Below are 25,692 nucleotides of genomic sequence, written 5' to 3' on the forward strand. Positions count from 1 at the left end.
ATATACTGGTGTGATGGTGTGCATTAGAGCCTTTAATTATTGTTCTGTAATACACTGCTTACTGACACACACACATATCGGAAATCACGCAGCTCACACATCCATGAGAACAACACTCCCCCACGGCTTTTATTAAATACAGTTTAAATACTGAATCGCTACATTATATTTTCCAGCGACGAGAGGATACAATCGCTGTTTTTAAGTAAACTCACTCTAAAAAGATAAACGCACAGACGCGAATACACACATCCATGAAACTTCCATTTCTCTTTCTCTCTCTCTCTCCCTCTCTCTAGCTTTCTCTCTTGAATAGGCAATATTTGAGAAAATGGTTTAGCGATTTCTAATTAATAGGGGAATTTGTCTACGGCAGTTATCGCCCTGATCAGATGTTAGCAAATATTAATATTTTTTGCAAACATTTCTTTGAGTAACATGACCGTTAATATGAACTCAAAATTGAATGTAACATAAAACAAATGATTACTTTTCGTTAAAATCTTTATTAATGCCAAAAAAGCTTACATTTCTGTGTCTTTTTGTTCGCTGTAGCTGCCATGTTGCTGAGATAATTCATACCCCTTCGTTTGAAGTGTGGTCCCGAAAAATCTTCCTTTGAAGGGCTATCTGGCCCTTCCCCTTCCCCCTTCCCCCTTCCCCCCCAACCAAAAGATAATCGAGACACCCCTACCCCTTCACATGAATGCATGAAACAGAGGGGTAGGGGAAAGGTGAAGGGCTAAGGGGTAGAATTGGGATTGCGCCTAAGTGTCGTTTACGTTCAATAAAAAAAACACACACATGGCTTGTTCACAAGTCCATTTAAAGTTTCATTTTTTGAACAGTTGTTTGAAATGGATTGAATTATTATTTAAAATAATCTTGGGAGATTTTAGCACGACAAAATACTCATTATAATTAGTGATGCTACACTGGATGCAGCACAACACGACATGATAAATCCCCTGTCCGGTCTGTGAGGTACTGACACAGAGTGCAAATGTCCTGTATAGACACTAGACAGACTAAACCTGTCGCAACGCGGTTGTGTTGCAACCGGTTTACTTTTCCACCAACAACCGTCACAGCCCTACTTACAGTATTCAAGCCGCTGATGGATATTCTGTACAAATAACCAATGTCATGCCCCTTTTCTATTCTCACGATAGCTGTGAATAACCCCTGAAACCACAGCAACAGTGACTAAAAAATAAATATCAAAGATGCTGACTTGCACAACAGCAGAATGGTGATGGTGATTTTCACTGAACTCACTCTCAAAATGCAGTTGTGAGTGTTAAAATTGATCACTCTTGTTCATAAATGAACTCTGTGTGAAAAGAATTGTACTAACCACTCTAAAACAGAATTAAACTCTAAATGTGTGAATTAATGAACAATGATTTTCTTATTTGTCCGGTAGCTTACTGTCATTCTTATGATTGAGCCATATAACAACTTACCTTGCCATCCTGGTTTGCATTGGCAGCGTTTGGTGGCCATGTCACACTGTCCCCGTAGAGGGACGCCGCAGTCAGAGGAGCAGTAGGGCACATCACACGCCTCTCCTTTCCAGCCAGCCTCACATTCACACTGCACAGAGTCACTGGAATTCCCCACATGACACTCTCCACGATCAGAGCAGTTATTTGGGCACATATTCAACCTGGGAAGAGCAGAAAGACAGAGAAATCAATGAAACAAGAAATCTCACATCTGTATTGATAAACTAAGCTTAAATTAAAATTGCTGCATCACTGACAGAGCTGCAAAAATAAAGATTGTTTCTGGTCTACCATTGTTTGGACAACAATTTTATCTTATTTCAGGGAGCCCCACCCTGAAATAAGATTTATTAACAACAGCTGGATGACATTAAAGGAAAACCTTAATAATGTGATACAGCATGCAAATGAAAATGCATTTAAATTATATTTAAAAGCTGAAAATGCTTTGAGCAACATATTTGTTTCATATTCTTTTGCCACTAAAATGTTAGTCTGTTCTCTGCTATTTGTGTCAACCTAAAGCTTTCTTCGTAGCTTAACTTTGTAACTGATATATTTTTTAGCCCAGACTAAAACTAAAACCATTTAAATCCTTTTCAGTAATTGAAATAAAGCAGAAATGCAAATTTAAAATAAATGTAGGATTTAAATAAATATTTTTTCATACAAGTGCATTTCAAAACATGGCAACATTTCAAATGATCAAAATAAGTACTAAAACTAAAATTAAAATGCAACATGAAAATATAAAAAACTAATTCAAAATAGTATATGAATGCGAAAATAACAGTGTTCAGGCAGTCAACCTAAAATTGGTGTACTTGCAGTGTCTGCACATTAGACAATGATAGAAATGTACATATACATTGATTAAAAAAGTAAAAATAATCTTTTTTTTCTTCTCCAGTACAGAATTATGACTGAAAATATATTTTCTATTAGAAATCTGCTTTATTTGCTGTTTAACTAAAGTACATGAAAATCCTAAAAATAGAATTTTACATGGTGATGGGCAGAAAGCGATATCAAAATATTAAATATAGACAACAGTTTAATCATTTTGTAATCCGGAACAGACAAAAGCCCTTATATTATCTGCTTCTAATATCCACTGATTCAGACTAGCACAATTCATTTCTACAAACATGCCAAAACCTACCGTGCTTCCTTATTCAAAGCTTAAATTGTCTGATACAGGAATACATAGGCCCCATTGCACGATTTTGAATCTTATTCATCATAGATACTGAACAGGGCTGACTTCAGTTTAATGATATTCCTTGCACCCACCAGACCTTATGTAAGCCAATTTTTACACTGTTTGTTTGGGCATCTACCTTTTCAAGAACACAGTCAGACACTGTACTCAGTAGACATTGGACGCTGCCATTATTGTCTGGTTAATATTTTAACTTCATCTTAGGTTAATAATTGCTTTTGCAGCTCAAATTTATCTTTTAACCAACTTGAGGTTTGAAGGAGGAGCTAGTTTGAGCTTATTTCAGTACAACCTGCTTCAACATTCGCCTGAACAGGAGTGTGTAAGAAGAACAGCTGCACTGGCTCACTCCCCTCTACAGCTGAACATGGGAAGAAAGGGACGGCAGAGAATAACAGGCATCTGTCTTTCAGTGTGTGCCAGGATTGGTGTTTGATGTTCTATTGATGCCGCACTCCAGTGTTTTTTGGGTCCCTGTAAATGCAGTCACTATAGAACCCTCCCGACTTCACACGAGCAGTCCCTGCCACAGACACGGAGGTCAAAGACATCTGCGCTTCTTCTGTCCCGCTCTTCTTAAATTACTCTGACCTGCATTTTCTTGTTCTCACTCTTGTTCTCTAGAGCACAGAGCCTTAAAGGGACAGTCCAGCCAAAAACTGGTCAGGATTTACTCACTCTCGGTCTCGGGTTTGAGTTAGGTTCCGTGAAACTCCAAAAAAGAAGTAGAACTCCAATAGAATCTCATCTGCATGTTTAAACTTGACATGTCAAGATCAATCATGGAGCAAACAAGAACCAAGGATGTCTATTATTTTTTTCGATATAAGGATTTGTTTTTTGTTCTGCATTTAGTATTCGTACAGTATATATTGTTTACAGTGCATGTTCATTGCTATTCAAAAGTTTAGGGACAGTGATTTTTTTGAATACCGGATTTTAGCAAGAATGAATTAAAATGACAAAAAGAGAAAGACATTTATATTGTTACAAAAGATTTCTATTTGAAATACTTTTTGTTCTGTTTATCAAAGAATACTGAAAATAAATGCATCATGGTCTTCACCAAAATATTAAGCAGCACAACTGTTTTCAGCATTGATAACAATGATGAATGTTTCTTGAGCATCAAATCAACATATTAGAATTAATTATGAAGAATCGTGTGTCATTTAAAACTAGAGTATTGATGCTGAAAATTCAGCTTTGCATTATAGCGATAAATTACATTTTCAAGTATATTAAAAATAAGAACAGCGATTTGAATTCTTATATTATTAGACAACATATATATGTTTTAATCAAATAAACATTACAGAAGACTTCTTTCAAAAACCCTGAAGTGGCTGAAACAACAAACTGGACTTGTAATTTCAGCACTGAAAACTTCTCCTTTTGTGTTTCAAGAACAAAAGACGTCATGCAGGAATGACATAAGAGTGAGAAAATGATGACAATGTTCTATTTTAGGTGGACTATCTGTTTAGGACACAACCACATTACCCAGAATCCTCAGATCTCATCAACAGCCATGGGTAACAAAACCTGACCCTGTCCCAGCTCGCAGATGGCATAACTACACCATCATGCAGCCACAAAGTAAAGTAAAGGCCATTCAAATGCAGCCATGTATCCATCATATAATGACACCTTCCTTCCAAACACATATGTTCTTAAATAACCCGGTGTTCAGAGGTTAGGGAAAGTTTTGTATCAAAGTTGTAAATTAAGATTCAGTTTCAAAGTCCAAGACTGTAAAAAGTCTGTATACAAGAAAATAATCTCTGTTCCAAAACCTTGCAAGCTTCCAGTGTCACATGACCCTTCAGAAATCATTCTAATATGATGATTTAGTGATCAATGTAAAAAACAGGTAATATTTTTGTGGTAACCTTGATGAGAAAAAAAAAAAAAAACTATTAATTTGATATATAAATCTTTTGTAACATTACAAATAACCTTGCTGTCACTTTTGATCAATTGAATGCATCCGTTCTTAATGCAAATATCAATTAAAAAAAACTGAACGGACCCCAAACTTTTGAACTGTAGTGTACTTATTCTAAGTTGTGCGCATTTTGCTAAATTAAAAAATACACAGCACATATAAAAAGAGTGACCCATTTCCATTTCTATTTGGGTCCAAATCCATTTCTATTGATACTTTTCAGTCTATCTGCTATCTTGGATTTCACTGACCTCAACTCTATGCAGACACACAATACTGCCTTAGCATAAGGAAAAAATTGATGTTGCTGACCAACTTCTGGAACAGCTGATGGAAGCATTCCCACAATGCCTTCAGATGCTGTCAAAGCAAGCAGCCCACTAGGTTTTGGAACAGAACTACAGTACAGTTATGATCATCAGCCTGTTTTGGTCCAAGAATTGAAGCTCACCTGTAAGAGATGTTGAAGCCAGTGAGATTATATGCCGCGTCACTGAAGAAGTGCAGCAGGGCAAAGCCTGACTGTGCCACCACCTCTGGGACTGTCTCATTGCTGTAGCTCTCAGGAATTATTAAACCACTGGAATATGAAAGAGAAGAACATAGAACACTTTATACCTCAGCAGACAGGGAACCCAACAGATTTAATAATTTCAGCACTCATTTAACTGTACTATATTAGAGTGTCTGTGTCCTTTTTCAAAAAGTGTAAGGGGTTGGGTTTTTGTAGATGTCCTGTCAAATACTGTACAAACTATTGGAGTCAATTTCCAGGTTCATACTTCTACTTGCAGGCTCACCTGAGGTCAGTTGCATATAATTAGCTTCTATGTGAAGACCATGTCTTAAGAACTAGTTTTAAAAATTAGCAGTTAGCCAATTTTTTTTTGGTTTTTTTTTTCAAATAAGACCATTTGTATGAAACAGACTTTTAAAAAAAAACAGTTTTGAAAGGTAAAAAAAAAATCTAATTAAAAAATAAAAATAATATAAATATATATAATTTTTTTTAAGTGGAGAAAATAAGTCATCTGATTTTTTTTAATTAGATTTTTTGGTGTTGTCATTTTTTTATTTTATTTAATTTTTTATTTTTCTCACCATCGATGCATCTATTTGATAAAAAATACAGTAAAACAGTAATATTGTGAAATATTATTACAATTTAAATTAACAGTTTATAATATCAATAAAAAATTATAAGTAAACATTTTAAATTTAATTTAATGCATCCTTGCTGGAAAACGAAATAATTCCTCCCTCAAAAAAAAAAAAAAAGAGAGAGATACATTTTAAAAAAGTTTGAAAGAACAGCATTTATTTGAAATACAAATATTTCATAATATTAAAAATGTCTTTACTGTGATCAATTTAATGGATTCTTGCTGAAAAACAAATAATTAATTTCAATAAAATAGCTATAAAATAGCTCAGCTATATTTCCTAGTGTACGTTCACACTGGACGCTTGTATTCAAAATCAGCATCTGATGTGGTGTAAAGATCTTGAGAGCTGAAGAGCATTCTAATCTGATCCAGGATTAACAGATCATTCCCTGAAAATCTCACACCTCGTGCACACAGAAATAAAGAGAAATGACCAGAATACCTGAAGGCAGCAAGTAAAGGAGAGTAGATGGAGTCTCCATCATACACATACAGATGATCCCAGCTGCACTCAGTGGCAAAATGCTCAAAGCGAAGCCTCAGGATTGAGTTCGGCCTGTCAAACAAAAACAGCCATCAACCACCTTAACCCACACAAATACTATGCATTTGATACAGAGGTCTTCTACAGGACCCAAACTTGACAGGAGCTGACAAATGATTAAAATAGGCAATGAATCAAAATGTGTATTATGGAAATAATTAATAAATATAGGATTGACATTAATTTAAAACTTTAATTAATCACATGACATAGCGATTACTTCACTGCATATTAATACTGATGAAAATTAAGGCATTATATTACTGTGGCAATAAATAAAATAAAATAAATTAACTTTAATTTATACACCCTAATGGGGGGGGGGGGTGGAAGAGTAATCAAATGTTATTTGAGTGATAAAAGAGGAACTGATTTTAAGTTGATGTCAAATGTCAAGTTTAACATTACTGTTCAGTTCATCTCAGGTTATAAGTTAGGTTCAGGCTTAACGTTCAGAGCTCTAATCTGAGAACGAGTGTTTCCTTTTTAGGCCAATACTCACTGTCCTTCAATAAGCCACGTGCACTTGGTCTTGTATTTGTAGTTTCCTGGTCCATCAGAGACATAACCTGAGGGTCCCGTTAGCCTGTGTATGACAGACACAACATTATTAAACCAATCAGACCATGTTTGCTAACACGCAAATGATATGAATCACCTACAGTTTACAAATGATGTAAAGCAAGTTTAACAACCCTCAGTAAATGTTTAAATGGGAAGCTAAATAACAGGCGTGTCTCACTTCAAGATCCAAGGGTCAATAGTGAAAACACAAGCGCAGCGCAGGACTAGATTCAGAAGTAATGCTGTAAACAGAAACTAACTTAGAAACTCTTAAGGATAATTCCCTCCCTGCTTACTTAGTCATCATTTACAAGGAAGTCCCATGGGTTTGGAATGACAAGGTTGAGTAAATGACAGTTTTCTCTCTTTTTTTGGTACAAATCAGATTTTCAGCATGATTATGGTGGCCAAAATAATGCAAAATAATTTAATTGTTATGATATATATAGAAATGTTTAAAATTTCTAACTATTAATGATCAATCATAAAAATTCATGGTTGATTTTAGGGTTGGCACAGTCTTCGAGGAAAAATATTCAATAGTTACCCGCAACTGTTTGGTTGCACACATTCTTCAAAATATCTTCTTCTGTGTTCAATAGAAGAAACCCATTCATAAAGGTTTGGAACAACTTGAGGATGATTAAATGATGACAAAATTTTCATTTATGGTTTAACTCTCGCTTTAAAACCCCATCATGTTTTAATGGAACCTAAGAAACTCCCAAACACCCATAACTTTTTGTGGCAGTAGAAGCTACGCGCTGTGCTGTGTAGTGAATGACGAGGCTTCTAAGCCCCTGACTACAGTCGCAAGAAGCTTTGTTAACATTAAAAAAAACCATTTCATTAACACACCCACAATCCTGTGGGAGCTGCACATACACTCTCCAGCAGACAGCTGTGACAAACACACATAACCGAGACATGGTTCCCGACGGAGCACAGCAATCTTCCACCCAACCGATTAGATCATCATTCAACAATGTCCAAATAGAATCATTAACAATTAATATCACATCATGGATGTCTTCAAATAAAGCACACACATTCAATAACGGGCAAAAGGATAAAGAATAATTGAACTGTTGTGCTTTTTTCTTGTCAGTTTGGCAGTTGTCTCCATTCAGCTTTTATGATGATAGAAGACAGCCGAGTGAACGTCAGAAATGCCTGTCTGCCATAAGTGATTTCAAACCTTGGTCTACATAGATATAGACTTGCTAAGTGCAGACGGAGCTGCTGAGAGATACTGTGAAGCTGCACGCAGCAGTTTAACAGAACAAACCATCATTTGGTGTTCAGCAGAAATGCAGTGTCCGGTCAGGGTGACATTCTGGGGCAGGAATGGATTTTTCTTGTGTTTGCGGTTGAGAACAGTCAGGCTTCTGTACTTCAGCAAATGATCCACTAAAGACAGGCCATTTACTAAAGCACATCCTGTTGCTTGGAATTATGAACGGACCAGCAAATTAAATAGCACAGCACACAAACACACAGCATCATGGCTTTCAGACAGGATACACATCCTCTCTTTCTGTGATTTCATACACAGGGATGGAATTCTATTTATAGATTCCTATTATATGGAAGAAGAAGAAAACAAATCCGTATGTACTAAGACACAGTTGGCTCTTCCGTGTTCACTTTCAGACATACTGCACTCATTAGAAGTTGTGGCCTAATGGTTAGAGTTGGACTTGTTACCCAAAGGTTGCGGGTTCGAGTCTCGTACCAGCAGGGATTGTAGGTGGGGGGAGTGAATGTACAGTGCTTTCTCCACTCTTAATACCACAACTGAGATGTCCTTGAGCAAGGAACCGAACCCCCAACTGCTCCCCGGGCTGTCCACTGCTCCGGGTGTGTGTTCACTGCTGTGTGTGTACACTTGGGATGGGATAAATGCAGAGCACTAATTCCGAGTGTAGGTCACCATCATATATCACGACAAAAGTTTAAGAAACATGATTTTACCATGGTCAGTATCCAGAAGCATTTAAAACAATGACACTCGGATCCCCATTAAGCACGACACCATCTAAAAACAGCACCGGTGCATCCGAAATCACGTACTTCATAGGTACTACATTTGAATTAGGAATCCTTCACATCACAACCATTAAACACGTATGCTCCATATAACATGAATATAGGCAGTATAAATAAAATTTGGATGGTTCTACTGTAATGTGACCTACAAGCATCTGTCGCAACATTTCACCGTCATTCATAAATCTTCTCCTATGACCTCATGGGACAGTAAAGTGTCAGTCGAATGTGCACTTATTTTATTTTTCGTCTACTGTTTATCAAATACTATGAATTCGGACATACATGTACTAATCTGTTTGTGTACTGTTTTTTTGGTATTCTATATAGTAGGCAAGTATCCGATTTCATACGCAGTGCATTCTCATATACAAAGACTCTCCATATCAAAAGTAACACATCCAATATCATCATTTTATCATAATATTATTTAGAAATATTTATTTTTATACTACAACAGTATTTATTGTCTTCTTGACATGGCTTTTGATTTTATATGATCACTTTTCTTTTTAATTTTTGTTTAAGTCTGTATAATTTCATGATGTTCTTTCATCATTTTTAATATATTTGTATATTTCTATTTAGCTTAATTTTTAATTTTTTAAGTAAGCTGCTAAAGCAAAAACGTCTAATCTGTTGTTATGTTTTTAATCTACCATTTATATTTTATTTTATTCCAGCTTTATTTCCATTACTGAAATGTAGTTGTCTTTTTTTAGTTCAATCAATAATAGCACTGGGTCTAATCGCTGCACAGCATCAATGATTAAACATCACGTAAAAACATCAGTCAGATTGTGAAAGAATCTGTGTAGAGTGCCCAAAAAAATAACAACAGAATATTATTAAAAGATCGCTCTGATGCCCACAATATACCCAATGTACATTTGCTGTGCAGAAGTCTACACAGAAAAAAAGATCAACTAATGAATCTATACCACGTTGTGTATATTTATTCCTGGTCCTTAGCAGGAAAGGAACATTACTGAACTGAGATGAAATGGCAGAATGTTAGGAACGGTCTCTGCCTCCAGCATGGCTGTGTTAGATTCATGATTGGCACCACATGATCATTTGGCTTCAGTCTGCCTGTCTCTTCTCAGCCATTCGGAGCCTGGTTCACCCCATATGACCCACAGCCTCCAATGTAGCCAGTGTCTCTGCCAGACATTGCCCATCAGTGAGTCTCGTCCCATGATGGAGCAGCATTCATACTCCAATGAAACCATAAAATCCTACTGTTCTTTCGTCAGCTTTAAGCCAATGTCGAGGAGTTACGAAAACACCAACTCTACCACGGTACTACCAAATAATTATGACTCAAATAGACGCACGTCATTCTAGACAACACCTCAAAGTTTATCCTTTGTGGTTACTAAAATGTAAAAAAAAAAAAAAAACGTTGAAACCAATTTATACTTTTAAATGTATAAAAGAATAAATACTTCACAGGACCCCCAATTAATATTTTAAATATAGTCTATATAAAACGTTGAAGGGTTCAATACTTAATCGGGGGGTCTGTAGAATCAAAATTAGCACCCTGTTAAAGAGCAGTTAATGACGAAAGTGAGTTATGTTCTGATGACAGACAGCGCAGTAATTCCCTAAGGAAATGCCCTAAGATGAGCTTTCATGATACGCTGTCTATATTACCATACGTAAACCGAACGATGACAGAAGTTCCAGCGAGCGCTGAAAGATCTTCGTGTACATGTCACGAGCATCAGCTGGGACTCTGAGCCGTGTGTGTCTCACCTGAAGCGGCCGCCGCAGTGCTGGCACTGCTCCCCGACCCATCCCGGCTCGCACACACACACGCCGCTGGCGCTGTTACACTGGCCGTTCAAGCAGGGTTTATCGCACTCCTTCGCCTCCGTGGCCGCGGGTAGACGGACCAGTCCGCTGAAGGCTGTGATGAAGAGAATAGATCGTAGCAGGTTGCCGTGAAGGCCTATGCGAGCCAGGCCGAGCGTCAGACACCAGCCCCGGCCATGGGCCCTCCGAGTCTCCCCGGCCATTCGCGCAGATACGGCTGACAGTCGGTGGCGAATCGGTTGCTACTCACTAGCGAATGACGGGAGACAACGGATAGCGGTGTCGTCGATGCTGTCGGCGGCCCGTGGTTTCGGTTTGAGGACAGATTGTTTAATCTTTTCTTCCCGTACACATCTTACCGATGCTTAACGCTGCAGTACCGAGACGCATATTGACACCCGGAAATGACGAGATCTCGGCGAGATGCGGAAGTACGCATTTCTTAATAAAGAGCGCGGAATTGAATGTAAACAAATGACCCACAACAAATAATATAAACATAGAGTATAATAGAAAATATTTTCGGAATAAAACAATATGATAATAGACACGTACAATGCAGCAGAAGTGGTCTGTAGGATATTTAGGTGGTTGGGACATACAATTATAAAGCAAGCATAACTCTCTACAAATCTTTCTAGAATTATTTTCATATTTAATCGTATGTGATAAGGAATATTCCACACATTCTGGAGTACCTAAAATTCATTTAGTCTAGAAAATCTAACCAGAGCTCAACAGCGTTCCCTTGTGTTCAACCATCAAAAATACCACACAGTCTAACAAAATGTTCAATTATTTTTCTGTAATTCTGTTGTTAATTATTATTTTACCATTTATTTTCACGTAGCATCAACATTTTGGTAAACATTTAGGCCAGGTAAATTTTAGAACTCCTGCCATTAATTATAAAACATTATTTTACTACAGTAAAGTTGTTTACTAATTTGCATGTTTCTTTTTTTTATTTTTTATTTTATATATTTTGCATTTGCAAGGATGGTAACATTCTAGACGTTTCTGCAACATTCTTTAATATTCTATAAATTCTAGTGCTTTCTGGAACATTCTGGTACTAGTCATCCAATGTACACTTATGTTTTTGAGGCTCAGTTTTGTTAACGGTTTATGCTTAACTATTGTGCATGTATGCATGAGTAATAACAGATTAGCTTTTATAAATTGTCAACATTGTTTTAGTTTTCATGAGTAGTTAATGACTCAAAAAGTAATATGATATTTGTATTCAGCAAGTCAAACATCAAACAAACGAACATTAGAAATAAAAGTGAAACAAAACTTTTAGAAATCCTTTGTTTTACGTTTTTTAAAACGATACTTGGAAAAGCATGATAACAAAGCACTTTTACAAACATCATAGAAGGTTTATTAAATTCTGACTTGTAAGAAGTCACAATATTTCAACACACTCCACTGGATGAAGTGCATTCATATACCTTATTTATACTTCAACCAATCCAGTGGACTGATTTTTGTACTCAACATAAATAAAAACAAATAAACATATTTACAAAGATGGCAAGAGACATGGCTGAGCTAAAGAACATGAAGTGGGATTACAAAAAATTATCTGAAAAACACTGGAGAAACTGAATTGTCAGAACCAAATGCTACATTAACGACAGTGAACCAGGCATGAATAAAACAGATTTAAACCAAGAGACTGAAGAAGATCATTAGGCAGGGAAAGATCTGGAAGGATTTGCCACAGTGATCTACACATCAGGATCAGCACTTGTTGCTCTCTTCACTGGGCCGGGGTCACAGATACAGGTTAAAAGGTGAAGGGTACACATGTGGTCCCTGACATGGATTACAGGACGCAGTCGTCTTGATTAAGGGTCAAAGGTCAGAATTTCATGTCCATTCTGCAGCATAAAGGCCCGTATTCACATACATAAAGAAGCGGCACCTAAAGGTGCAGAGGCACCCAATGCAGAGATCAAATCCATTACCAGAGACTATAAAGATCCACTCTTATCGCCATTCTCTCAAACTTTGATAACAATTCGTAGGAAAATTGTCCATAGAAATTGAAAAAAAAAGTAGGCAGTTACTATACAGAAAATTCCATCATATACAAAAAAACTAAAATTGAGTCCCTCTAAATCAAAATTGGTAAGAAAAAAAAAAAATTCACACAATCAGTAATTACCTGATACGTTAAAATTAAGGGTGTGTGCTGAATATTTGGTTGAAAGTGATTCCTCCAGCTGTATCCTTTCTTATTGTGTGATTAAGTCAAACCACTTCTTATTCAGATTTATTTATTTATTTATTATTATTTTTTTTTTAAGAAAAATGTGTTTCAAAATTATTTGAAATACAGTAAACTACCTTTCTGGGTGCTATTGACTAAGTATTTTACAGAATGATGTTTAAAGTCTCATACTGACCATCGTCACAAACGTGTCATTCATGTCTTAAAGTCCAGCTTAAAGGCAGTTTGAATATTTCCACATCCGCTCAGTCATACGCAGATTCACGTTCATCAAGTACTGTGCACATAAGCCTCTAACACTGTCACAGCGAGTGGCTATAATGCCTCTGAACCTGTGCGTTCAGTCTTGAACGAGCACCCTTAAACACACAAAGCCTCTCCTGTTTTTCTTTTTTAGCCTATTTACACTAGAGGAGAGAAATAACTCGTACAACTTTCTGTTCGGACAGGAAAGCCCGCGTCACACAACTTTCCCGTTTAAGACATGCAGAGTGAACGGCATCCAAAGGCAACATTCGTTAGCACTGGAAAAACAACAACTCTCCTCCTACAGCAAGTGTGTGTGTGGGAGTGCTAAAATGTTGGAAAAATATTAGTTGAAAGAAATGCAATGGGGACTTATTGCAAATCACTGAATGGTTACGACGTGTTTGGTTCCAGTTGTAGAGGTTTGTGGAATGATCTATTGTTTAGTTGGGCTCAGATTATCTGCTCTTCATATGATTGATGTGCGTTCTAAGAGGTGGTGACTGGTTGTGTTTGTCATCCCGCAGATGAGGCACAGCATGTGTCTGTCTTTGAGTGGGAGTTCTAGTTTGAGGAGGAGATCTGTCGCGACGGTCGTCCAGCCGATGAAGCGCTGTATGTTCGAGTGCGTTGTCGGATTCTACAGGGAACTTCCAGCTTCTGGAACAAAGGGGCCTCTGTGATCTCTGACGCCTCTGGCCGCTCCGCAGGCACTCGGGACAGCATACAGTACACCATCTGAGCCTGAAACACAAACACAATGATATTAATGGGTGGAAAAATACACAATAATATCTCATGTAAAAATATATTTAAAAGTTTAACTACATGGGGACTTTGAGTTAAAATAGCTGAGAACCACGTTATACCACGAATAACCAAAGGCAAGACATTTATTATTCTCACAATAGAAAATGGTGAGAGAACAGACCTTTATTCTACGGAGTTGAGCGCAATCATCTGTAATGTATGAATATATGAATGCATGTATAATATATTTATATAAAATGATGTGTCCTATACAAATACAGCTGATTTAACATTCTAAATGTTTTATTCTAAAACGGGTCTAACAACTGAATTCTGCTGCTGTATGAATGGAAAATATTAGACTATTAGATGCTGATGTTGTACTTGTATCTTGGCACCTATAGGGGGCACCAGAAGGGCTGTACATCTTTAGGATTTCCCAATCGTTAGGTCACTCCCACTCCACCTCCCACATCCATTGCAAAATACCCAGCAGTATAGACAGACAAACACAAACTTACTTCCAGGACATTGGCCTTACAAAAAGCAGCAGGAAACTGCAGTGCTCTGACCTCTGTGAGAGTCTGCAAGAAAAACAGTTAGATCTTTATCATTTGGTACAATAAAAAAAAGGTACTATAATAAAAAAATATACAAATAAATAAATAATAAAACAAATAATTAATAAATTAAATAATAAAATAAATAAAAAATTAATTCTTGAATTTAATTGAGTTCAAAGCATTCAAAAGCTTAGGGTCAGTAATTTAGCTTAATACTTTTATTCAACAAAAAATGTAAATACAGTTATATTGCTACAAAAATATTTTAAAGGAATAAATTACTTAAAATATATTAAAACAAAACATTTATTTATAATTGTAATATTTTACAATATTTTTATTATGACTGTATTTTTGATCAAATAATTGCCGCCACGGTAAGTTGATAGTAAGAGACTACTTTCAAAAACAAAAGTCTTACAGGCCCCAAACATCTGAACAATGGTCTTACCCTGACTCTCTCCATCTGGGTGCGGAACGGATAGAGAAGCTCAAAAAGAATCAGGCCGAGGGAATATATGTCTACCTTGTGAGAATAAGAATTCCCAGACATCTACAGAGGGACAAGGAAGAGACGAAGGGAAAAATAGTTTTGAAATAAATATATTTTTACATCTTACATCAGAATAAAATATATATATGGTACTTGGCCATAAACATGTCACTGTAATATTATGGGTGGTTACTAGGATGTTGTAATGAGTCTGTTGAGGTGTTCTTAGACGTGATATGTACAGTAGTTGCTAGCTGGCCCAAGTCTCTATGACATTCAAATCCTAAAATGTGACTCTTGTGATCCTAAATGTTATATTATACCTCCTTTAAGCTGTTTTTATCTCCTGCCATGCAATTTCTTCGTTTTGCTTTGCTTGTTTAATGCTAAACATCAGGACTGTTTTCACACTAAATTGTGTGACTGGAACTGACCTGTTCAGGGCTCATATAGAGTTTTGTGCCCACTTGGCCAGTGTGACGGGCATAGACTGGCATAGGTGCAAGGGTACTCAGCTCCTCGTCATCTTCCTCCTGATCCATGGCAGTGACCAGTCCAAAGTCTCCCACCTTCACCACGTCATCCATTGTGAAGAAGATATTAGATGGCTGAGAGAAAAAAAGAAAATGAAAGAGCAGTCTGCTTTGTTTCCTACTCATTGCAAGCACGTTTCCTTTTCAGCACCTACCTTAAGATCTCTGTGCATAAGCCCTTTGCCATGCAGGAAATCCACCGCTTCTGCGATCTGCAGGAAGATGTCCAGACACTGAGCGTGTTCCCTGAGCTCAGGCAGACACCTCTGAGCCATCCAGTCCTTCAGGTCCTCCTTCCTGCACAGCTGCATCTGAATGTACAAGTAGACCTTAGGTGTGAGCGGGGGCCGCGTGGCAGGACAGGGGGTGCTGGGGGCCAGGCTCAAAGAGGTGGGCCTTGAAGGTAAGGAAGCGGGGGGTCCCGCTGATACACTACTCTGAGGTTTGGAGTCAGACTGTGAAAGGCACGCAGGTGGCACTGGTGTACTTCCGCTGAGGTCACTGTCATTGTCCTGGTGTTCACAGCCCGAGTCCTCGAAGACGATATCGAAGGAGGAAGAAGTGCAGTCGCCGTGAGTAACTGTGCGGGGAGGGCAGAGCTCAAAGGAGTGTGGGGAATCCGAGACCTCCACGACAGCGTCTGGGTCAGCCTGACTGTCCCGCTCTGACATCATACTGTCGGGCCCCAGGCCCTCCACACACACCTGATCCCCGACGCACACGCTCATGTCCCCACCGGCCGCACACATGCATGAGGAGTCCACTGGAGAAGGAGTGAGCACAGGAACCTTAACTGAGAACGCCTCCATGTGGTCAGGAGAGCTCAGCAGCCAGTCAGCGCTACTGTAGGAGTTAAGAACAGGAGCCTTCCAGTTAATGCCCTTACTTCACTAAGATACACCAGATTTTTATTTTACAATTTAAAAAAAATGCACTTTTTATTTGTCGAATAATAAAACTAAAAACAAAGAAAATTCAAAAGAACATTTCAAACTAAATAAATACAATTTTTTGTAAAAACTTTTTTGTAAAATTATAAACGTCTTTACTGTCACTATTCAATCAATTTTAATGCGTCCTACCTGCATTTTTTTTTAAAATCTTAATCTTACTTCAAACTTTTGAATCATGGTGTATCATGGATTTCCACAAAATTATTAAGCAACAATAACATTATAAGAAGAAATGTGCTAGGCAATCTGACTTCATTTTAAATTCAATGTAAAAATTTCGTACGATTAAAAAAAATAAATAATTTATAGACACCGTAACATCTCTAAAAATTCATAACAATGAAACACTGTATAACTTAAAAAAAAAAAACAATTGCTAGAGAACTTTTTCACAACTTTTAAAGGCCTAGAAATCACCATGACTTTAACAATTCTCTGGCTATCCATGACCACAACAACTCTGGATTTATCAAAAGTCACCAGGTTTACGTTCAAGGCCATTTTTCGCACCTGGCGTCTTTGAGCAAGCATTTGTCCATGTCTTCCTGCCAGCCCTGGGGTGGACTCTCCTGCCAAGCATTGAAGTAACGGATGATGCCTGGGTGTTCCAGCTTAGCTAGAGCCTTCACCTCTCGCATGACCTTCTCACGGGCCAGTTCCCTATAATCACAAACACAGCATTAAAGACAAACATGCACACACCTGTATCCCAAATGAAGGTTTTATGGAGCGCTAATGTTTTGTGTTGATTGATACCTGTTGGGCAGACGGATCCTCTTGATGGCATAATTGCAGTCGTCCACTTTGTTGCGTGCCTCAAACACAACACCAAATCCACCACGTCCCAAACACTGCACTGGCTGAAAGTCTGTCAAATACCTGATACACACACAAACACAAATCAATTAGGAAAATCTGCTCTGAATCACTGCTGTATGTTGGACAGAAGTACTGTTGTGTGGCTGTTCAACTGAGTTCAACATCAAACCTACTGAAACAGTTACATACTATATAAATTAGTCATTTAAAATGCCACTTGAAAACAATCAAACTGCATAGCAAGTGCACTCGAGTCATAATAGCTGTGCATTTACCCATAAGAATTTACAAGATCAGGATGCCATCTGTGCATTCCACATTCAGCAACTGCAAGTCTCCAATGTACCATGTGCAAGCAAGTGTAAACTAATTTAAGGAATGGGTTTGAATTTCCTCATTTAAAAGAGGAACTCCAACTGTAATTCTGCCACGTGCAACGTTTTATTTAAAGGTAAAGTTGCTTCTAGAAGCACCAAATGGAAGTGCAATGTGTTTGAGCACCCTGACTGTGTTGGACACATGTTCAACCAGTGCCGAGAATATATATGTTTTTCCAAATAATGGAAAATGAAAACAGGCATTATTTCTGAAAACATTTATTTATTTATTTTTAACTATTACTAAAATCATCCTACACTAATAAACTTACAATGGACCCCAGAGCAATATTAACATAAATATGAAATTCTACATCCATGCTCACTTACCTAGAGACATATTCAGAGGGACGTGTCTCTGTGACAACAATTTCTTTGGGTTCTGTAACGTCTAGTTCAAACTTGCTGTCAGTTTGACACTGTGTCTCTGACTCCTTTCGTTGCTGCACAGATGAATTAAAACAGTGCAACAAACATGTCATTATTTTGACACTATAAAAAACATGACGTTATGTGTGTATTAGGAGTTTTTGTTTACCCGCATGTATGCTGTGGGTGGGTGGAAGAACTTGCGGACAATGTAGGTAGTGGCAGCGATGCAGAAGATGATGGTACCCAGAATCTCTTTCCACCACGGCAGAAGCAGCACAGGGTCTTTCCTTCTCACCTGTGACCCTTGTCCATCTTTCTTCATCAGAACACTCACTGCCGTCTCATCACGCCGGTTGCGGTAACGAGGACTGTATGGAAAGTAGTATCCATTATCTGCATTGGGAAACAGAGAAGAAGTTGATAAGCTCAAATTCTCTCTCAAACCACACGTTCACAGTCAAATCAAGTGCTGAAATGGCCTTAAAGACTGTTGTTCTTACCATACGGGTACTGCAGTATTGACAAAGCACCATTACTGTACTCCTCATGAGAGAATTTATCATTATTCAGACATTTATCAAACTCCTCAGAGCCCACCAGGACTGGAGTACGGGAAGGGGAATCTAGGAGGAAATGGACAAGTGTTATTGACAACATCACACTGTCCTTAGTGCATTTATTTGTTTGTATGGTGTGAAATATACTCACGGATGAGGGGTTTCCATTTAACCGTAGGTGGTGGCATCGTGTCACTGTTACTGCTCCAATCGTTCAGAGCTTTGGGCTTTGATGGAAACTTCTCGGAGATTCTCACCGAGGACTGGAGGTACAGCTGACCCTGAAACATTCCTTTAATGAGAGAGAAAGAACATTTTAGATTCCCATTACATGTCTCTATTTCTTTGCGTATTTAGACCTGACTATTAACTGGTTCAGTCGATACCAATATTTACACCAGATGTAAACATGTTCTCTTAAACACGGTCAAGTGTGTGTTACCCAGGTAAACGCTGGACTCCATGGCCCCGCGGGCCTCCTCCATGATGTCATCGTCCTCCTGAGCCTCAGTCTCCGTGTGGGAGTTATACGAGGTGTCATCGAACAGGCTAATAGGTGTCACCTTCCCCCCTCCTACCAACCACGCAGAGGCAATGGGTGTGCAAAACTTTACAAAAATGGAAAGAAAAGAAGAAATCATGAGAAATGTGACTTTGTTCATCATCCGTTTCAGCTGAGACTCCAAATGGCAACAAAACAGGTTGAGTTGTGTTACCTGATGCTCCCAGATCAACTGTCCTTCTGGTTTGGTGCTGAAGGCCATGACTTTCCAGTCCGGCACAGAAACCTTAATGACCAGGTCTAAGCCCTCTACCTGAGTGTGCGAGTTTGGATGTGCATTAGCATGATTTTTGGTTTGTGTTGTTTCCTCTTGGATGACGCGTTGTGCTTCATGTCTGACCTCTCGCCATGTCTCCCCATTAGATGCCTCCCCCTCCAGAAGGTTCATGTTGGACTGAATCTCTGGGATGAATTTTAGCTCAAAGTTTCCCACGCTAAAGTTCCATCTAACAGGGAGAGAAAACAGAAAACAACTGGCCTTTTACCCGGACGACTACTATTCTACAATTGTTTTTCAATATCAAACTGCCAAACTATGCGATGCTGCAACAAGCTAACATATCATGCATCCAATCCACCTCTTGTGACTTTTGAACTCAAAAGTAAGGTCACATGAAGTGCTCAACAGAGCCTCTGGATATTTCTTACTTCTCAAACCCGTTCCGAGGCCTCACGGCTCTGACGGTTTTCTGTGTTCTCTGGAGTAACAGTACGTCCTCTGGCTCTCCTTCCTCATCCCCCCACCGACTGCAGCCCACCGCTGAACAAATATACTTCAACTACATAGAAAAACAGAGGGAGGCTAAAGCTGACAACCAACACTATGAGATAAGAGTTTGCATAGTGCCACAACAGCACATCAATCATTTATTGTTCCATAAAACAACTGAAATAAAAAGGGTTTGAGTTACCTTGCCGCTGTAAGCACCAAGGCCATACGTGGTGAGGGTCTTGCCCCCTACAAGCACAGTGTCCTCTCCGATGCGGTACGAGGAGTCCAGCAGGGACTCCACACTGAATGGAACAGCCTCCATGCTCTCCCTGTCCCTGTTCCACTGAAACAGAGCTCCATCCAGAGAGGGAATGAACATCTTGTTCCCAAAAATCTGAAGAACAGAAATAGGTCATGAGAATATTATTATATTTGATCTGATTGTTGTGGTAAGAGGGAGTCCAAGTGGCACATGATTTTTATCCTGGGAAATATTTCACATTTTCAATCATCAGTAGCAGGGTGAATACAATGAACAGACCCTGATTAATAGAGACAGAGGGACAGGCAACACTGAGACTGACCAATCAGCTTTGAGTCTGTGTGTGGCATTATCATGCTGTATGCCATTAACATTTGGCGCTTGTTCTACTGTTGTCCGAAGAGTTACATAATCCCTTAAGGATAAACATGGACAAATGGGCACAAGTATCCTGACCTGAACACACACACACACACACACACAGAGAGAGAGAGATAAAAAAGGGCCATTATATAAAGGTTATTATAAGTGACCCTAATTCAAAAAAGAGATCACTGCTCAAACAGACACATTAGAAAACAGATGGGGCGGATGAGATCAATGACTTCCTGTTGTGCTAAATCTAACCTGACAACTGGTACGGACAAACAGGAAGCTGAAACACCATGTGAAAGCAAACACCTGGAGAATGAAAACAGCCGCTGTGATTGGCTGAGATTGAGGGGATTAGCTCATCTGGTCATCAAGTGTTGAAAGTGTGTGTTTGTGTGTGTGTGTGTGCGGGCTGCAATTAGGGCTGCACCATTATGACAAAAATCATAATTGTCGATTGATCCTTTGAAATTGTGATTATTAATTACGATGATCACTATTTACACTGAATGATGTTTATGCCATTGTTTGATGCAACTGCATGCCGTATTTTATATGAAAATCAAAAGGCTGAAAACTCTCTAACTGAAAAACCTTTAGTGTTTTTCTATAGTATTAAGCCTGAAATTAAATCTACATGGGATTGGTTTCTTTAAAATTATATATGAATGGTATTATAAAGTTATACTAAAATTAAAAGAATGGAAAAACCCTTAAGAAAACATGTAGAATCGTGCCGAAGAACACAAGTGGAATTTGAACGGTTACGTAATTGTGGCATCCAAAATGGTGATTTCGATTAGAAATGTGATGAAGCCGCAATGATGACTCATCACTGTGCTACACTGTTAATCTATCATGTGATGTATTTGTCTGATCTCCAGCTCTACAGGATCTTGACACTGGGTGAGATGGCAATCATCCTCAGCCCAACTACATGCTAAAATCAATAACCAATTAAAGCCAATCAATTAGAAGAGCACAGATTTATCCCCAGCCAATGTCCAGAACTTCATTAATGCCATTAGCTGTAAAAGAGTGCTTCTGAAAATCTACAGTGTCAGCTCCACAAAAGGACACAAACATTTAAATACTAGTACGCAAGCAAAAAATTGATTGCTTAGTCTCAATTAATATAACTATATATTTATCATTTAATTATATAAAATAAAAATCTCAATTCCGTGGCAAAGGACACAAACTTATTTTAAAAACTACATTTATTTCACATTTATTTTATTTTACCGTACATTTATTTGAAAGAAAGATAACAAACAGAGAACTGATTAAAGGTGACTGTTAAAGCTTTATTTTTTTATATAACTTATACTTAGTAAGTGTGTGCCTGTATATACTTATTTTACATTACTTTAAAAAAGTTCCAGTGTCCACACACACACACACACACACACACACACACACACACACACACAGTTAACCTCTACAGTATCTCGTGTCAATGTGTTCTGGTATTTAAATATGAATCTTCTGGAAAAATACTCATGGCACGAATTTCCATGAACTGGATGCTAAAGTGGACTGTAGGATCAAGCTTGTAGCCTGTTATTGAAAATGCTCTCTCTCTGACGGATATTTGACAAAGCTCTTTTTGCACTTCAGTGGTAAATCTGGTGTCAACTGCTCATGTATTTAATTTAAAATGCCTCAGAGGCTGTAGTTTTGATAGGCCTTAATAATTAAATCAAGGCTTCAGTTTCCTTCAGATTGGATGATTCCTACTTTGCCATCATGTTCATTAAAGAGAAGGGAACATTTAGACAAAGAAAGCATGATATCAGCCTGAGGCCCACAGTAGCCCAACAAGAATCAAATACTCAGTTCAGCTGTGGGCAATGACTTCTGGAATCTTGTTTGACACATTCAATTTGAGAGATTTAGCCAAAGGCAGTCTGGCCCTTGTCTTATGGGATCACAGCAGGTTTGAGTATGAAGTGTGTCTATGTAGGCAGGATATCCCTCTGTACTCAATGACCTCCCACAGATGATAGCGCTCCACTGAGTCTGACACAGAGCATTACATCAAGCTAGACGCAATCCCCTCTCCCCTTCCTGTTCAGCTGTAATCTCTCGGTCTCCCACACACACGAAACATATCATTTCACACTTTTCCTGGCAGGCTGGCACAAAAATGACTTTAGTGCACCCTTCATACAGTTTAAAATCAAATAAACATTTAGGTCTACAGATGACATGCAATCAAGCAAAACAACAAAACAACCCAAACCATTTACAGTTTACCTAAAGTAATAAAGTCATTCAGCTGTTACATCAATTTGTAGGCCAACCTGTAATATATGGGTTTCTGAATGATTCAACTTGGAAGTAAAAAAGGCCTGTGGTTAAGAATGTTGTAGAGAAAACGGTGAAAGTCTCTTCTTCACATGTTGCGAAACACTCTCCTGACAATTTGCCAAATTGTTGGCAAGTGCTTATGAATTTCTATGATCTCATTTGTGTGTTTTGTATGATCTGCTTTCACCCCACTGAGATTTAGACTTTAGGGTGGACCCTTTATTCTTGATTTTTTTCCTTTTTGTTTTACAAATTAGTGTTTTTTTATACGTGTTGTCCTCCGCTCTTCTCCAAAATTCTCCCATATTAATATTCAAATACATGTAATAAATAAATAAATGAGTAAATAAAAAAAAGTTAATGAATGAAAGGTAACGAGTAAAAAGAAAACAAAAGTGTGGATTACATATGTACACAGAAAGCCTGTTTTTTTATATGATTAAGTTTTTTTTTTACAGTTAAAATATAAAGTGAAACAAAAAAACGTTTTTAATAAATTTAATTATTGAAAAATAATGCATGCCCGAGGTGGTATTGCAGGAATAATGCAAAGCATTACACTTCGGGATTGCATCATTTTTTAATAATTAATCACCCGTCATCAATTATTCTGCTTACCGTGTATCATGGTTACCTCACCTCAAGACATTCATCAACTATTTTATGCTATATTTTATTATTTATGCGTGTTTTTGTTGTTGTTGTGCTCAAGGAGTGAATGTAGAACTACTTTTTTTATTATTCATCTCATCCCAAGCTGCTAATTTAAAAACAGAACTAACAATGGAGTCTTGAGCAATTGATAAGCAGCCCATGATATAATAGGAAATTAAGAAAATTGTGTTTATTGCGTATTGCCTATAATTTATACTTATTTAAATTACAAAATTCATTGCATCATAAAATGATTTAGCTTTAAAAAGAAAATGCTGTAATGCAGTAATGAAGATGATCATAATTCTGAATTTGAACAGGTAAAACAGTACAGTAATGGGAATTTGGTGGGACAATTTTATTAATTGTCACAGAAATGTCAAATATCTTAATGTTCCCAAAACATGCTTCTAAATATAATTTACAGAAATTTTTAATTTTCATCATGTCATTGTTACACTTTACATGCATTTACTACAGCAATAACTTATGCATAATCATCCTCATCCTCCTAACCCTATACATATAGTAAGTACATGCAGTTAATTAAGATTACTCTGTACTTATAGGGATAGTTCACCCAAAAACGAGGTGTAAAAAAATAATAAAAAAACAACAATGTAAATACTGTTCAGTTTCTTACACAGACTGATCAGTCTTCACATATCAATGTATAGTCACGAGCCGCAGGGTTTAATATGGATTTGTCTGTGCATGTTGTATTTTACTCTTCTAGATTCAGTTACCATTTGCCATGCATTGTACGACTGAGAGACTGCAACGACTGATGCTAAAAATCATAATCTGTGTTCTACTGAAGAAACAAAGTCCCCTATATCTTGGATGCTCTGGGGGTAAGCAGATAAACATCTTATTTTCATTTTTGGGTGAAATATCTCTTTAAAATGTTACGCTGTAAAAAGGACACTGTAACATAAACTAGAGGTCGACTGATGTATTGCCAATGAATCGGCACCGATAGTTCATTACCAGAATGATCTGCAAAAATCCATGCAGATAGTTTTCACTGGGTTGCGTTTCTGGACTAGTTCTTTTTGAACGAATCTTTTAGGTGAACAATCCAATCAAACAAAAGTCCTTGTGCACTGAATAGTGTGCAGATATACCAGATTTTCAGATCATTGGATTAATGTGCTTTAATTCACTCTGTAGACTAATAGATGAGACGGGGTGTATGTGTTTGTTTGGTGGGGGGGTCAGCATTCTTATGGATGACATCATCCCACACATAAGGCATTACCTCATTCTTCAATCCTCTCAGCATGACTCCCATCACACTGTCAGTGGCATCCCTCTCCACCCCCCACCCCTCTTTTCCTCATTCCTCTCATCTTTCACTTTATTTCGCTCCATCCCACCACCCCCTCGTGTTGGGACAGCACGTTTCTGCAGACAATGTTGTTTACTGCTGGCCTCTCTCCTACTGTTAAGGCATGCAATAGGTGACTGCTTTCTACTGGTGCCGTGGTGAGGGCCAATCAGAAGGGGGCAGCCTGCTCTAATCACCGAGCAGAATGCCTTGCAAGGCACCAGCTGAGCCAATCAGAATGCCTGGTTGCTAGGCACCCAGAGGTAAAAAGGGAGGGCAGAGGAAGATTCTAGCCAATAGAGAGGCTGCTCCCACAGCAGCCAGGCATTTCAGGTTACCAACAAACCAGACAGGGGTCAACACAATCACTCGCACACATGCTCATTAAGCAATATATACACACACACACACACACACACAGAGTAAGAAAAGGAGAAAAAGTTCAAACAGATCATGACATCCTTAGACGCCACTAATTCTTAGCATTGATCAAACACTTCTGTAACAATGTACAAAAATCTAATTATAAGCCTGTTAGTGCAGAGCCAATGTTTTCTCAGTGTGTAAATGTATGCATGCGCACAGGCGCATAAGTGCTTCTCTGCCAAACGCTCTTCCTCCAGGCTAGTCTTCTGTCTCTAGAGAGTAAGAGTCTATGATCTGTGTGTGTGTGTGTATGCAACTTGTTTCAGATCCAATTTCCTTTGGGTAATGTCTCATTCTCTTTTGGGGTATAGAGGTTCAAATAAACATCACCTTT

The 25,692-nt window shown here is 38.1% G+C and overlaps 2 protein-coding genes across 3 annotated transcripts in view; both read right to left on the reverse strand.

Annotated features, from left to right (window-relative positions):
- The window catches only part of LOC113112894 (attractin-like), a 50,017-nt gene extending 38,777 nt beyond the window's left edge, over positions 1 to 11,240 (reverse strand). Inside the window, exons 1-5 of one of the 2 annotated variants that reach the window (XM_026278809.1) lie at positions 10,763 to 11,240; positions 6,891 to 6,974; positions 6,287 to 6,400; positions 5,130 to 5,258; positions 1,467 to 1,669 (exon numbers count right to left, since the gene is read on the reverse strand). In XM_026278809.1, the coding sequence (XP_026134594.1) occupies positions 1,467 to 1,669; positions 5,130 to 5,258; positions 6,287 to 6,400; positions 6,891 to 6,974; positions 10,763 to 11,025 (793 nt within the window). In that variant the 5' untranslated portion in view covers positions 11,026 to 11,240. The remainder of the gene's footprint in view (positions 1 to 1,466; positions 1,670 to 5,129; positions 5,259 to 6,286; positions 6,401 to 6,890; positions 6,975 to 10,762) is intronic. The other variant, XM_026278810.1, reaches the window with a different exon arrangement.
- Positions 11,241 to 12,150: 910 nt separating this feature from the next.
- LOC113112896 (eukaryotic translation initiation factor 2-alpha kinase 3-like) overlaps positions 12,151 to 25,692 on the reverse strand; it is a 31,137-nt gene continuing 17,595 nt past the window's right edge. The window contains exons 3-17 of the mRNA XM_026278812.1: positions 20,201 to 20,395; positions 19,938 to 20,068; positions 19,444 to 19,735; positions 19,170 to 19,335; positions 18,879 to 19,019; positions 18,671 to 18,793; positions 18,337 to 18,563; positions 18,129 to 18,241; positions 17,359 to 17,481; positions 17,113 to 17,262; positions 15,805 to 16,492; positions 15,551 to 15,724; positions 15,075 to 15,176; positions 14,582 to 14,644; positions 12,151 to 14,054 (exon numbers count right to left, since the gene is read on the reverse strand). Of these exons, the coding sequence (XP_026134597.1) occupies positions 13,875 to 14,054; positions 14,582 to 14,644; positions 15,075 to 15,176; positions 15,551 to 15,724; positions 15,805 to 16,492; positions 17,113 to 17,262; positions 17,359 to 17,481; positions 18,129 to 18,241; positions 18,337 to 18,563; positions 18,671 to 18,793; positions 18,879 to 19,019; positions 19,170 to 19,335; positions 19,444 to 19,735; positions 19,938 to 20,068; positions 20,201 to 20,395 (2,868 nt within the window). The 3' untranslated portion in view covers positions 12,151 to 13,874. The remainder of the gene's footprint in view (positions 14,055 to 14,581; positions 14,645 to 15,074; positions 15,177 to 15,550; positions 15,725 to 15,804; positions 16,493 to 17,112; positions 17,263 to 17,358; positions 17,482 to 18,128; positions 18,242 to 18,336; positions 18,564 to 18,670; positions 18,794 to 18,878; positions 19,020 to 19,169; positions 19,336 to 19,443; positions 19,736 to 19,937; positions 20,069 to 20,200; positions 20,396 to 25,692) is intronic.

This window comes from Carassius auratus, chromosome 13 (genome assembly GCF_003368295.1).
Source record: "Carassius auratus strain Wakin chromosome 13, ASM336829v1, whole genome shotgun sequence".
In the NCBI taxonomy this organism is placed as follows: Eukaryota; Metazoa; Chordata; class Actinopteri; order Cypriniformes; family Cyprinidae; genus Carassius; species Carassius auratus.